The 16,206-nt window shown below is 43.0% G+C and overlaps 1 protein-coding gene across 2 annotated transcripts in view; it reads right to left on the bottom strand.

Moving 5' to 3' along the window:
* TENT4A (terminal nucleotidyltransferase 4A) overlaps positions 1-13,529 on the bottom strand; it is a gene marked incomplete at its 5' end in the record, with an annotated part of 55,894 nt that extends 42,365 nt beyond the window's left edge. For both annotated transcript variants that reach the window (XM_082294024.1, XM_082294023.1), the window contains one exon: positions 12,712-13,529. In XM_082294024.1, the coding sequence (XP_082150150.1) occupies positions 12,712-13,529 (818 nt within the window). The remainder of the gene's footprint in view (positions 1-12,711) is intronic.
* Between the last annotated feature and the right edge of the window lie 2,677 nt (positions 13,530-16,206).

The raw sequence follows: 16,206 nt of genomic DNA on the forward strand, positions 1-16,206 counted from the left end.
TTCCAAAATGAAAATTTAATACATCTCTAGAAGAACTCAACTCTTCATCTGAGACTTTTGCAATTCATTTTACTAGGTAATTCCCCTGCTAGCAGGCAACTTCCAGGAGACCACATGCCTAATTTTTAAGCGTCAGTATTCCTTTCCATACTCAAAGAGATTTTAGCAGCAAAGCACAAAGATACTTCCAAAAAGCATACATATTTTGAATTACCGTTTGCCCTCTCTCTTACCTTAAACTAAGCCTGGACCCACAACTGAACATTTAACTACGCAGCAGATCTAACTAACATTTCAATTTGCTGATGAATCTACCGATTCCAAAATTTTAGAGCAATACAGAAAATACAAACTAGCTCTTATTTTGTTTTGTTTATAGAAAGTATGCTTTTTTCTACCTTTCCAAGACAAAATGACCAATGAATAAAATACTTGAATACACCTAACAGCAATGGGGACAAACTAAAGACTTTCTGCTCTTCTGCCTATAATAATCTACTGTAGGCAAATACAGGGTGAAAGCAAGAAAAGGCAGGAAAAGCAAAGAGGCAGCCAGCCTTCCAAGCCTCCAGTAATTTCATCTGGCTTTTTTTCAGGTCTTTTAGTCCATTTCTGCTTTGTTATTCATGGCATTCCATGAGAATTTAAGTATGCATCAGAATAAAGAGTGCTTTATTTTAAACTGCTGCATGGTAATGATGCTATCTGATGTTTTTTCTTGGGGCAAAAAAAAAGTTGTTACTGGCAGTTCATCTCAAAACATAAGATTTCTCAGGCTCTCAATTCATATCCATTTGTCTCTACCAGCAGTAGTTTCCCAAGCTACCAATCCTCATGGGTTTCTGTCCCCTTCCACAGGAGCAATTCCAAAGTTTGATCACTGCTAACCTTCTTTGGCTTGTTTTTAATTTGCACCATGTTTTCTGACAGGTGGGCAGAAACACAGAGTCAACATGTAATTCTGCCATTCAGTCCAGGACACACACCTGTTTCCATTTTATTGTCCTTACACTTGTGAGTATTGCTGCTACTTGAGGGTATCTGAGCACACAGCTGCTCTTTAAAAGAGACCATTATGAAGGAACTTCAATGTGTTTTCTGAACAAAATCACCAACATAAAGCCCACTCACCAGGTATATCCAGACTGAATTATTTTTCTTCAGTCATGATTCTATATTTAGTAGAATTTAATTTTACCAGCAATTTTATAATCTAATGAACAATGAACTCCCACTGCATCTGTCTGCAGTGAGCTCTAGCTTTCTATTATCCTTTCTATCCTTTTCTCACCCATTTCTTCCCTCCAGGTATTTATGAATACATCGAGCAACAGTCTTGAATAATTCTATTTGTAACCTTCCCTTATTATAAATAATTTATTCTTTCCTTTGGTTATTTCTAAGCAGCTAACCCAGCAACCCTGTAAATGTTTGGTTTTTACAGAGTCTTCAAAAAGAATCTCAAACATTCTTCTAAAAAAAATTCAGCAGTTGTGTTATCAAACTGAACACAGGAATATGGATTAAGAATGAATCCTTCAAGAAAATGAGCCCTGTGAGATACAACTACCTTTATCAAAACATGCACTTAGACCCTTTCTTTATGTTTGCTCAAGCAAGAAATGTTGTTTTCTTATAGTATCAGCCCCATCCAACCACTCTAGGTGATCAAGACATTCCTGGAAAAAATGCATTTACAGCAGCCATCCTGTATTAGGGAAGGAGAAGAATGAAAAGGGTCTCTGTCCCCATACGCATCACAACCTCTACCATACACAGCACAGCCTTTCAAAAGCAGCCTCAGTGCATCAGTAAGCTCAGAAAAAGAGCCAGCACACAAGTACCCTCACTTTGATACCCTACTGAGCTTCTCTTCAGATGACTAACACCATCACAACTGTTAACCACGTCATGAAAGACTCAGAAGAATATCACTCATCACTAGTCTACACCTCCTTCCCTGATCTGCTTTTCAATAGGAAGACAGGTTCATATTTTCTACTTTGCTCTGACAAGGCAGTACTTGGTTTAATGCTTCGATCTGCACAGGACAACAGCAAAGGTCTGGATATCAAAGCTCATTTGGAGTTCAAGCCATACTCATGGCTAATTCTTCTGAAATTCTTTGGCATATATGACAAGACTTTGATGTACAACAGGTGTCATTCTGCTGACTGGATTTACTCTTACTGAAGTAAGAGTAAATTACTCCAGACTCTTACTGAAATTTAAAATTGCAGTTGCCTGGAGTCAAAGAAAAGTTCTGCTGAGAAGTCTCATAAGCCCTTCTCTGACAGAAAGCAATTAGTTCACTTAGCTCTTGCTACATGATCTGTCTTCCCTCAGGTGCCCTTTCATGTCTCTCTCTGAGCCCTACTGATTCTGGCAAGTCTATTGCTTTCGATGGGCAAGACTTTCTGGTCTTACTGCATTTAGCAAACCGGTTCTCAACCCTCTGTCTTAACAGACTTCTATTTTGTTTGTTCTTTCCAGTTTTCCTTAACTCAACAGTTTCTACTTCTTAGAGATCATCTTCTTGGTCTATGTCCTTCTGGGTAAGAATCAATGCTATACTCACAGCATATGACAACACAACCACTGTAGCATTTTACCTTTCGGGTTTCACCCTGAAGCAGCTTCTCAAAACAGAGATGCTTTTTTAAAATTTAATGTTACAGTGGTTTGCATTTTTTTAAACATCTTTGCTCAGATAAGGTTATTGGAACAGTCACAAAAACCCAGCTCTTATACATATAAAATAAGATCCTGCATGCTATTCAGGACTAATCCCAGAGTAACTTCTCTACTAGCTGAAGGAATAATGTGGCATCTGAAAAAAATAGATAAGAGTGGACTATTCAGCCAGCCAATACAGGGATAGTTTTTATTTAAGTATTTTGTCCATGCAGCCTCTATGATTTTCATAAGCACTTCTTAAGTCAGGACTGCGACAGTATTTTAACCATTAGTAAGACAATTTCCATTTGCAGCACATGATGTACAAGCAGATACAAGTTAACATCCTAACTTTTTTTTTATAGAACTTCCTTCAACATATGGACAAGTCAATCTTCTCAATTCCCTTCTGGCTTCTTCAAGAATTTGGACTCCCAGCAGCATCCCAGCACCTACCTATCTCCTATAATATTTTAAGATGCCTATCATATTACTTTGCTAGCAAATGTAGGCCTTTTAATCAACTTTTTCACAAGACAGTTTTGCTGTATTTATAGAAATCCTGGGAAAGAAACTTGTTGGTAAGCTGTAACTGTACTCTTACCTAATACAAGATGGCAAAGATTAGAATACAGGGATGCAGAAGAGAGGCTACTTGTACTTGCTATATTATTCAGGTTGCTAATTTTAACAGCCTGGAGGAACCTACCATTCACTGATGTTATTACTGCTAAGCACAGCAAGCATCTGCTGCTTATGGGCTGAACTATGCAACAGAATTAACATATTCTGTTTATCAAAAAATTACCCCTCTTACTGTTTTCGGAAAGGCAGACATACTTCTAGTCTAGGTTAAAATAACACTCAAGTGACATTCTCAGACTTTTGCAATGTTTTTGGTCAAAGGTAGGTTTCTAAGAAAGGAGATCATCCACTTTACTCATTTACTGCAAATATTATTATACACAAGATTAACTTATTACTTCAAGGGCTAACTTCAACGCAGTGAAAAGAAATTCTCAAACATCATCAACAAATTAGAACGTAAATGAAAAGCTACAGAGACTTTGTTCCCTCAAGTAAGCATTCGGTTCCTTTTCAACATGACTACACTACTAAGCACATTAATTTATTCTAAAGGAACAGACAGAAACATGATTGCATCTTTTATGTGGAACAACTAATGCTTTTTAAAAGCATATTCTTTATTTACTAGAATATTTTTCTAACTGAAGTCTAACACATCATCCAAGAATCCTTATAAAAGGAAAGAATAGATGCCACAGTTAAAGCATGGGGGTCTAACACTAGGGGTGTGTAGAAAAGGGAGGCAAAGAAATGGAGAGGTATAGGCAGCATCTCAAAAGAATCTCTGCTGAAATAAAGGTTACAAGTCATAGAATACATTCCTTCAATGAAGCATGAACTCCAAAACACGTGTGAGGACTTCTCTGTTTCGAGATGAAAAGCACAGCAGTCACTGCACGTATCTTGGAAATCTGTTGAACTGTACCTTCACCTACAACTAGGGCAAAGCACAATTGCATAATCATGGAAATGCAGGTGAAATCTCACACTACAACAATCAAATGCATTCAGTAGTTTAAATCCATCTTAAAGTTTAAAACTAAGGAACACAGTTTAGTGAAATAAAGGAGAATATATAAATATATATGTGAAAGCAACAATACATTCTGAGACAGACTTTTCCCAGTATGATCAAAGATAAGACATCTGCAAAAGAGACTAAAGCATAATTATGACCAAGAAGAGATGAACTACAGTTCTTCTCTTCCCATTCCCACTCACAACACCCATCAGATGCCTTTACCTTTGTATACTAGTCCTCCTCTACACCAGTAAGGCTCCCGCAGTACTACTCTATGCCCTACGCAATGCTCTAAGCTTACAGATGAGAAAAACTATGAAAACACAGTGCTACACTCTCAGACTGCACTGCTGCACCAAATCAGTCTCATACTACTACATTATTCAGACAGCAATTATCTTCATCACTGTAATTGTACAGAAGGCAGCAAACTACAAAGACTGGCAGAATAAAAAAAAAGCTGAACTATATAGAACTTATGAATCAGAGCTGTGAAATGTTTTACAGACAGGCACCCTAAATACACACTCAAGTAAGGATTGAGCTTACTTTGCAAGTTAGCTACAAAGGAGAGAAGGGCAGAAAAAGTACTTTTCTTCTCATCCACAGAACAAAGAGTAGTTTGTAAAATGTATTGTACCTTTTCCTCAAGAGATTACATTGTCCTTATTTCCTCTCTAAGCTTTCTCTTTCCCCACAGTCATGCAACTGAGAGCCCATCGTGACTTTAGACCAAGTTTCTTGCTATTAGATTTTACCTCCTAGGAACACCTTGACAGCTGATGCACTCAGGAAAGCAAGTTTGTTGGATTGATTCACACTGCAAATTTCCAGATGCAAGTAACAGAATTTGTCTGCATTTTGAAAAAGAATCAGAAACTAATCTATTTTTGCAAAGTACATCAATCCAATAAAACCCAACCAATTACCTTATTAATGGCTGGATGTACTTTGAAAAAGCTGCATCATAAAAATTTTTTTAAATAACCAGATGTACATCTCCAATTTAATACACGGCAAAGCAGATCCGCTACATAAGCTTCTGAAGTACACTACTCCTGACTTGGACTGATGGACTTCCCTACACCACCAAGAAAGCATCACAATTACTTTGTTGCACCAGCGAAGGAGAATTCCATATATTAAACCTTGGGACTGAATCAGCAAGTTTGCTATGCCAACAAATAGATCCACTAAATCCCGAAATTCCTGCCTTAATACCATTCTTTTCCAAATGCCCAAAGATAGCAAGCGATTAACATCCCAGACAAGTCATTGCAACAGCAGAAATATACTAGTGATGAGAGACTAATTATGCCCATGTAGATCAGGTATTCATTACACCAGGTTAGCCACTGAAACATTAAAGAGAAGCAACTCTTGACATAATCCTGAGCAGCAGACTGATTCAAAATGCACCCATCAAAGCACTACTGGCAGCAAACCCTTCACATTCGCAGTCAGCATCTCTGCAAGGCAAAAAAAAGCTAGAAAAGTCTTTTCTGGATTTAAGTACTGCTGCAGTTTGCCATATAAGAGAGGAAGCTCCTTTAAAATCGTCACCAAGAGAACAATGTGTTACAGAGTTTTAAAGGTATCACACTGGTTGTTTAGCATGCATCACTTAATCAGGTTTTAGGGGGGAAAAAAGAGCTTTTACTACCTTGTCATAGGATTCCATCAGAAGATGTGTTCAGAAACCCTGAAGTCATGTACAAAGCAGGAAAAGAGGATTGGAAGATTAAGGATATCAAAAACGATTATGAGGAACAACTTAACGAGATGCAAAGCTATGACCGAGAAAGGCTAAACTAGTTCAAGAGCCCAAAAACCTGCTTCTGTTAAGTGTATTAAGTGATCAGTACAGAGAAAGTTAGGGGATTCCAACACATGATACATAGAGAAGCTAGTATTTTATTTTTTGTAATTCCTCAGAGACTTCCCTGATCCACAACTACAAAGGAAGAACTTGTCCTAAACTTTTTAATAGAAAATACTTCACAGCAAAACCTATTCCTGGTAATTCAGTATTCACCCAAAGTCACACTCACTTGATACTGCATTTGTACCAGAACAGTAAGTAATCTTTCTTTTTTTGATTTAAAAGGATTAGCTTTGTCATTCAAAATATTCAAAGTAGCCTAAAGTAGAATCAATGCAACAAATTAATAGCTATAACTGTATCAAGATGCTAACATAACTATCATAAATGGAAGCAGTGTCTTAAAAAAACCCCAAACATTCAGAGCTGCTTGGAAGAATCAGAGAACCACAAAGGAAAATCTGTTATTTTCTTGGATTTCCAAATGGCATTTGACAATGGCCCCACACATCCTTACACAGGCTTATGAAGAAACTAAGCTGACATGGGATGAGGGGCAAGACCCTTCACATAGATAAAGAATTGTTTTAAAAAGGAAACAAGCAGCTGGAACTCTTAGTTTCCATATAAAAGGAAGATCACTAGTGAAGCCTCAAAGCACAAAAACATCAGGCAAGTCCCAGGTTAGTAATGAGGAGACAAAATACAAGATAGAACAAGATAGCCCAAGATGCAGGAATATTGTGACACTATCACACACAGGTCTGGTTCATGTGAGTTCCAAAGATAAAACAGGACTGCAAAGCATACAAAGAAGACAAACATCTAGCGGCAGGAAACAGTTTCAATACAAGGAATGATTAAACAGACTAGAAAACAACTGTCAGGTGATTCAACCTTTCCTCCCCTCCTTTTTCAAGTCCCCTGCAAAAAAGCACTCATGGTCTGCCTCTGTAATACACAGACCTGAAACTGGCAGCCTCTACAACCCTAGTGACAGCCTCAGGATAAAAAAAAATAAAAATAAAGATCTTTACATAATGCATGGCTTTACTGAGGAACATCTTCCCACAGGTCATTGCTGATCCCAGACCATAAAAGATCAAGACAAGTTCATACACAAAATCTACAATAAGCCTAACAATGCTCTGCCTATAGCCCAGGTAATCCAAGAACCACAGATAATTTAAAGCTGGGAGATGCTTTCAGGGAATATCACCACAAGCCCACATTGATATAGTCTTTTCCCAGTATTTGGCATTGGCCTCTAACAGTCTCCCCTAGTACAGCTGTTGATGTTCTTAGTGCCAACTGTCTCTACCGCCAAAGCCTAACAACTGGCAAAACCACCACAAAGCTGATGCCAGGATTAAACTGCTCCAAACATGGCCCATTCTCCTTCACACACAGATGTGAGCACCTGTCATGTGAGCACCAAGGCCTTCTCATGTTTTACTACTTCAGCTCAGCCTTTCTGACCTCTAGTACCTCTAGTGACTCTGGAGGCTACTGCTGCCAAAACATTCCTTTCATTCCACTCCCCACAGCATCAGTCTCTAACGATACACTGGGTACCCACTTCGCACGGAAACTTTGTGCTTTACCAAGGCAACTTACTTGACCACAGGAAAAAAAAAAAAAAAGAGATGTTCTGTTCTTTTGACAATTCATCCAGCAGCCATCCTGGAACTTTCCTTTGTACCAACCTTCAGGCATGAAAACTATCCATCCAACTACATCCTGATGCTCTCTCCAGAAATTTACTATGACTAACAGGTAACTACTTCCACGCTTCTCCTTGCATACACTCCAGCATATATACTGCCTAGCTCTACCCTGACCCTACTGCCAAGCAAAACAAGAATTGAGTGTACAATGCCAGCACCACCTGCCTCCTGCATTACTACCTCCACTAAAGGTGTCCACCTAGCACCACACATAGCAGACACCAAGGACTGGACAGCAGTGTGGATGAAGCACAGCCCATTGTGTTTGTTCTTTACTAGAAGGTGTTGGAGCAAGGCAGCACTGCTAAGTACAGGGAGGAGTTAAGAATAATCACCCTTGGGAGGCCCCTAAAGCCCTTACAAGAGCTGGACATTTCACTGCAGACAGTAAAGGCTTCAGAGCACCTCCAAAGTCTATACTCTTTCAGCTTGAAGTAGAAGAAAAAAAAAAAATTGCAGAAGAGGCTGACAATGTGGCATCCCCACACATTAATTTGTATCTGATGGCTCTGACAGCAGTATAATAAAAAGCAAGGGTTGACAAACATGCAACTGAAGCTATACAGAGTTCTGGATGCAATGGATTTTTAACAGTGCATTGCACTAAACTGTAATTAAATTTATCTTAGTCAAAGTTCTGAAATACATCAAAAATGCAAAAAAAACCCCTGTACAACTGGAATTAGAAACACTGCATACAGGTGAAGAAATAAAGACAGCCTAATACAGGCTTAGCATACAGGAGCACCACCACATCCCTGGGCATCACTTTCTGTTTACATTATCATTCAGCTGCAAACTGGTGAACACTGAAGCAAGTCTTCTGGGGAAGCACAGTCATAAGCTTACCTTGCTTCTGAGAACTCTCCCCAAGGACCTGCTGTGGTCATCAGGGAATGCTGCCCTGAACCCTCCTTCAGCCTAAGGAAATGCAGAGGTCTTGGTGCTCTTGTACTCTATGGCGGAACTTGTGCGTCATTATCGAGAGAGAGTTAAAGAAAACAGCTATATAGGGGAAAAATTGAGCACAGGAAGTCATCAGACACTATGCAACACTAATTAGTCCAGGCAGAGCCCCATTCCAATGTATCATAACAGTTCTGGTATCCAAACTAATCCTCAGCAAGCCAGTTCTGTTATTTCTGCACAGCACTGTAATGTGCAAAGCAGATATGCCAGGTATTTCAGCACTAAGCTCATTGAACATCTACAGTTAAGACTGAACACCTAGTTGAAAGTATTAAGCAGAACAGACTCATACTGTTAAAAATGCTTTAATTCTTTACTTACTTTGTTAAATTTATATTAAGAAGCAAAATTATTAAATCCAGTATGATTTTATACTATTCACAAGCTAGGAGCTACATCTTCAGAGAAAGCACTCTATTAGCTGTGCACCCAAACAAAAGCTATAGAGTCCTTAGCAAAAAGTTTAGAATAGCTTGATGCCATATTTTGAAATAGTATTTGAGCATTTTTAAACTCTCTGGATGCTTAAACTACTCAGATATATTTAAGATACTGACTTTACAAAAACAGAAGGTATTTGCTGAACAAAGAATGCACACACTAAGATGACAGATGCAGTTTTAAATGACACGAGAGGATACTTCACAGTACCAAGAAATAAGTTCTGAACATCAGTCACAACAGTTTGAATTAACCTCATAATATTAAAGGACAGTTCTCTGCCTTGCATCTGAAACCAATCATTTTGTCATCTGTAGTCCTAAACTAAACGCAGACATATAGGAATTTACACTGCTGCTATATTAATCACTCTGTTGAAGCACTGGAATAAATATGGCTTCAATCTCCTCACTCCCTACCTTCCAAAATTCTGTAAAAGCGTAACATGGGACAATCTAGGGCATCCAAAAGCACAGCTTTAGGATGAAATCTAATCAAGCACAGCTATTCACTCGTGTTTTATAAGAAAAATTTCCTTTACGAAGGTTGTCATGCTATCAAAGTGGTGAAAGCATGAGTCCACTGGAAAAAGAAGGAATGCTGTATATAAAGCAGAGGAAAACACAGCTTTTTTAACATACAGTATTCCTAAACATCACTGCACCTACCATCACAAAGCCACGGACTATGAGCAGTGTGAATAAAACAATGACTTGCAGTGCTACAGACCATCCTCAGCTCTGAATGAGAAAGCAGAGAGAGCACAGTACTGTTTCAAAGCACGCAGGCAAATCATCAGAAGTACTACTGCAGCCTGGGAGAGCACTAACAGAGATTACCCTTCTTACCGTGTTACCAAAAGACAATACAGTAACACTGTGAGCCACTGCATATCACCTGGAAATTTCAGCATGGTGCAGAAAAACATTCTTTTAGGAACAATATTCACAGCAGAGTAAGCTCTACCATTCATGTACAGGGTAAGCATAAGAGCATCTATGATCAAGTCCTTCTTCCAATAATCTATGTCCAAACCAGACTGCAGCTGAAGATTTTCAGGATCACATTTTTCAACAGTTGCATATACCAGTACAGCAACACTGAAGATGCTCTGTCAACAGATGACAAGTTATCGAAGTGATACTTCAGGACCAGGCTGACAGTTCCAGGGAACAGCAGGAAACTAAAGGAACATAAGGGATCCACAAGAAACTCCTGTAGGGATCTGTCCCCATCCCAGCCTTTTCAGTGCATTTTTATTTGATTTGACAAATAACGCACCAGCCAGGCTGAAAAAGTTAAGCTCACCACTAAACAGGAATTACTGCAGAAGACAGATACCTAAATCCACTCCATCAGTGACAGTATTCTTATTTCAACCACACAAGCACTTCATAAAAAATCACTAACACTAAACAGAACACTGTTTAAGAATACACACTTGTCCAAGATTCACCTTGGGTAACAAAATTCAAACTTTAAAGCAGAAACTGCTTGTCATATTTAGGTCTATGGTTTCAAGCTTCATGCTCTCCTTCAGCACTAGTTAGTTCCCTGCTACTTTAAGGAATGCTCTGGAACTACAGGATCACACATGCTGTAGCTACTGGTATCCCCCTCCCAGAATCAGGTCCTGCTTTTGTAACAGAGATCCTTGACAGAAGATCAGGAAACACAGCTTCCACTTCCAAAGATATTTAGCAAAAAACTTGTCATTAACACATCAGCAAAAGAACTACCTACATTATGAACTGAACAGTGCAACTGAATCTCAGCTAAACAATTGTGTAGAGATTTTCAATAAACTCATACTTCAAGAGTGACATAGCCACTATTAAAGGAAAGCCAAAAGAAAACAGAAGAACAAAAGATGAAAAATAAAGATATGTGAAAGGCATAGATGGTGCTGCCTAACAGCTACAGAACAGAACTCGCAATGCCTGGATTTGAGTCACGGGTTTGACATAGACCTGCTGGGTGAACTCAGGCTGCTCCACCTGCCTGGAGATCTGCCTCACTTACACTGACTTGACTTAGATTAAAAAGTTAACTCAGTGCTCTACCACATCTCTATGAAAGTAAAACAAGAACTTCACACTATTTTAAAGATACTATTGGAACTTCAGACATACAGATTTCTTAGTGTAAGACTCAAAGCTCCTAGTGCAAGATGCCTCTTAAAGATTCAAATTCTAGCTTCCTGTAAGAGATTTGAATTTTCAGTGTCAGTCTGGAATTAAAAAGCAGTAGTTACAAGTCTTGTCCTCCCCCTCTTGAGGTTATGGTTTACAAAAATAGAACTTTAAAAATATCTTTTAATACTTCTTAATAACTTTTAACATACTCAGCACCTGACACAAAAAGATACAACACCTACACAAAAGATAAAAGGAAGACACAGTCCTTAAGTTAAATCTCTCACTTAAAAATCCCCAGCTCATACCCTGTTATCTTTAGCTATTTCCCCTCTACAAATACGCTGTGCCTTTACTCCACAGGCATCCAAAGGTCTGGATGTTAGGATGTTTCAAGAAACTATTTTTGAAGTGACATCAGAAATCTGCCACAGTCAGTCAATGTAGCTAGCACTTTTTCCAATAATAAAATTAACTTTACAAAGTAACATTTCCCTTTGACTGAATGAAATTTGACAGGTGAAACAGAGCAATCTCTAAGAGCATCCCAGACATGCTTTGTTCAATTTCAGTCCCTTCTCCATGCCAATCAGATCAAACTGAATACTCGGCCTTACTAACTACCCATTTATATGAGAAAGGTATGGTTTACAAGATAGGGTAAGCTTCATAAAAGTGTTCTCTTCAAAAAGACAAGATTTCTGCACAGGTATTGGCTGGCACAACCTATCTTAGAGCTAAAACACACTTGAGAGAAATGTTCTAAGACCACACTGACTTTCATGCCCATCTCAGAGAGAACTCGGCACCTCCCTTTCAAGTGATGTTCCTAACACTCCCGAAGCCAACCAGCTTGCTGCAACCTAAGCAGAGGCATTTAAAAACTAGCACAAGGGTTCTGAGTTCCTCTGAATGGAAGCCTTCCACTTCCCCCTTACAATCTGAATTGACACCTGGTAGCCCTGGCAAGCATCCTCCACCATCCTTGCTTTAATTATTGTAGGTGACCTCTGATCATGATCTGACAACTTCACCTTTCAACCTACTACAAGGTAAGGCCTAACCCCCCCGTACCTAAGGGTTCCCTGTCCCTGCGTGAATCGCTGCTTCGGCCAGGAGCCACCCAGCCGGCACAGACCAAGGTGATTTACAAAAGGGCACGGGTTAGTGCCCCGCCATCCCCTACCATCGGCCTCCCTGCCGCGGCCGGCTCCAGAGGAGTTCGTGTGACCCCAACCCACCGTCCCCCCGCCCGGAGGGGCCGCAGGAGAGGCGGCCGAGGCCCCCCTTCCCTCGGGGGCTGCAGCAGCCCCCGGGCCCCCGGCTGCTCACCCCTGCACGCCCGGGCTGTATTTCCTGGTCTTCCAGGGGGTGCCGGGGCTCTGCAGCGCTGGTTGAGGCGGCTGCCGCTGCTGGTGGGGGGAGTTGTTGACGGCGACGCCGCGGCTGCCGGAGAGCAGGTAATTCATCCCATAGGTGCTGGCTTTATTCTCCCGTTTCCTGCGGCCCGGGTGGTACTGGTGCTGCTGGGGAGACGCCGGGGGCGGGTGCGGGCTGCGCGCCGGGTGCGGCGGCTGGTGGTGCCCATTCACAGCGTTCACTTTGTTCTCGTGGAAGTTAAAAAACTCCCCGGGTCCGGCCCCGCTGCCCAGCAGCCCGGGAGGAGCCACCGCCACCGCCCGGGGGCCGCCGGAGGAAGAGGAGGAGCCGCCACCTCCGCCGCCGCTACACGATCCCGAGGAGGAGAAGCCTGGGCTCTCGGTGCCGGACTCCACCGACGAGCAGGAGGACGAGGAAGACACGGAAGGCGACTTCTGCAGCCGCCGCCCTCCCTCGCCGCCGCCGTTCACCGCTGCGGGGCCGGCGGAGACAGCGGGAACCAGTCCGGTCAACAGGGCCGGCGGGGAAGGCGAAGGCGAAGGCGGTGAGGAAGAGGAGCAGAAGGCGCCGGGCGCCCCGAGCCGCACGCAGCCGTGCCCGCGGGGCGGAGAGGCGGCAGAGTCCAGCGCCGGGGAGTTGAGGCAGAGGTAGTGCGGGAAGCTGGCGCCGCCCCGGCCCCCCACGCCCTGCGAGGTCTCCCAGATCTGCATCCACAGCGCATTCGCGGGTCCTTTCTGCTCAGGCTGGATCCAGGCCACGCGGGGATCCATCCACGCCCGCCCGCCGCCGCCGTCCCTCACTGCCCGGCCAGAGCTCCGCGCCGCCGCCCGCTCACCGCCCGCTCCCTCGCTCGCTCGGCCCGGCAGCGGCGCTAGGAGCGGCCCGGCAGCAGCGGCATGTGTCGCGGGGAGGAGGGAGCGACGGAGGGCGGCAGGGCGGCCGGAGGCAGAGCCGGGCGAGGCGAGCGCGGCTCGGGAGGAAGCGGAGGCGGCGCAAACTGTACCCGGCGCTGCCCGGAGCGCTCCGCTCGCCGTTCCAATGTGGCGTGTCCCCCTCGCCAGGGCCAGAACCGGCACTGCGCATGTCCCGCAGATTTTAAACCTTCACCGGAGACGGCCGCCCTGGCAACCGCACATGCGCGGGAAGCGGGAGCGAGAAGGGAGCTGGGAATGCTCCCCCGCCCCGGCGCTCGCCCGCCTGCGCCGGCGCGGAGCGGGGCGGCCGTACCTCACGCCCGGCGGCGGGCGGGGCGAGCCGGAGCTCGGTGCCGGCGGCTCTGTAACTCCCGGAGTAGCAGGATTGGTCAAGCGGGACGGGACCACAGTGGTCCAACCTCCCTGCTCAAGCAGAGTCATCCCAGAGCACGTGGCACGCGATTGCATCCTGCATCCGGACAGTTCTTGACTATCTCCGGTGAGGGAGACTCGACAACCTCTCTGGGCAACCTGTTCCAGAGTGTAGTCACTCCCACAGGAAAGAAGCTCTTCCTCATGTTTAGGTGGAACTTCCTTTGCATCAATTGCTGCCCTTTCCTTCTTGTTCTATTGCTTGGCATCACCGAGAAGAGCCTGGCTCCATCCTCTTGACACCTTTCCTTCAGATAGTTACAGACACTGATGAGGTTCCCTCTCACTTGTCTTCCCTTCATCTCCGTGAGCAGCTGGCGCAACTGTGGCCCTGCCTCTGTGTTGGTTTCTCACAAACACTGCGTTGTCTGACCCCTCTGTGCCACAGCTCATCCCCTTGGAGAAGAGTAGCCCAGTTCCCACAAAATAAAAGGGTGGATTTTGAGGACTAATTCAGAGAAGAAGCAAGTGCAGGCAGACCTCCTTTGGGGAGGCTGAGCAGCGGAAAGTGTGGGGCTGAGCAGGGCCACTCATTCCCTGGGGGAAAGGGGAGGCGCAGCTGATGCGTGCAGACAGCACCATGCAGTTCATAACCAAGGGAAGGCTCTCGTTGGATTGATAGTGCCAAGATAGCACCATAAAACACATTTCCACTGGGTATTTCAGTTTTTATTGGGCTTGAGTCTCAGGGATGCAGTGCCTGTTCCAAGGGTGTCTATAATGGATGGGTTTCGTGTGCAGTGATCACTAGGTAAAATGCATACTGTTATTGGAGTGGGATCAGACACACACACCATGATCTAAAGATGGGCTTTAACAGCCAGCCCCCCAGAATCATGTCCATAATGGTTCTCTTTCTAATCTAAGGCCAATGATTTGGCCTTTTCCTTGAGCAGCTTCAGCATGCATATGGATAAAGTGTCTTCTCCTGAGGTTGGCCCTGAAGCTTCAGCAGTCCAGGACTCCCCAGACTGTTCAACAGAGCCCTTAACGTGACTTCAGAATAGCACAGAGAAGAGTTGTACATGCATGAAGACAAATACTATCAGGGAATCCTAGTTAGAACAGCCCTCCAATGCAGTTGTGTGGTGTATCTTGAATGATCTAGCAGAATGATCACTGCAGAAGGTGAGAAAAGGAGAGGTCCCACTCTCCATGATCCTGCTAATTCCTTTCCCTGCTGCCCTGCCCAATCCCTGATATTGATCAATGAGACAATTTAAGTTGTTAATTCAGAAAAGACTGCACTTAAAAGAAAAGTAATAGTTTTCAGCAGTTCATTTTGAATTAGCTTACTTTGTGGTCAGAGCTGGTGCTAAGGACGGGGTGGAGAGAGCATGAGAGAACAAGACTGTCATTTGTTAGCAGAGGGCAGTTGTGTTTGATGCAGTTGTATTCTCTAACTATACCTTTAGACTTCAGAACAAGGGAAACTTATTTAAGGGTGACAGCCTAATTTTTATTATCGAAAGTCATTTAGAAAAAGCAGGTCATTAATTTGTTTTTGTTAAGGAATAGGCCTGTTTTCAGGACTAACAGCCAAAGTACACATAAAAGTACACAATAAAGTAACCAAAACCAAACCACATGAAAGTGCTATTAATTATGTCTCATATAAAAGTATGTTCACCACAATTTCTTACCTGGTCAATGAAGTATTAAGATCTTCAGCAGAGATTTCACCTTGAGTTACTGATAGTAGTCCTTGGTTTTATGGTTCATCTTCCAAAGGATTTTGGATTGTTTTGGTTGGGTTTTAACTGAACATGAAAGAAGACAAATAAACAGGCCCCTCAACTCTGTTCTTTTTATGTAAATGCTGTAAGAAAGAAACCAGGGAATTACACTGTCTCTTTCTTCTTTTAGCCCTGAATACTTTGCATTCTTTCCTCTACGATGGCCTGTGTACAGCAAGGAGAGATGAGGATAGACAGTATTTCTGCAAGCTTAGCTGCTGTGGTATGCTAGTGGTTGGATGAGTTACTTTGTAGATCGACTATAAGTACTGAGAAGGCTTAGGCAGCTACAGAGCCCACATCTCAACCCTTTTAGTTCCATGTTTTGACTTTCCATACATCCAGTAAAGATCACATCTTCAACC

Source organism: Coloeus monedula, assembly GCF_965178545.1.
Source record: "Coloeus monedula genome assembly, chromosome: 1".
Taxonomy (NCBI): domain Eukaryota; kingdom Metazoa; phylum Chordata; class Aves; order Passeriformes; family Corvidae; genus Coloeus; species Coloeus monedula.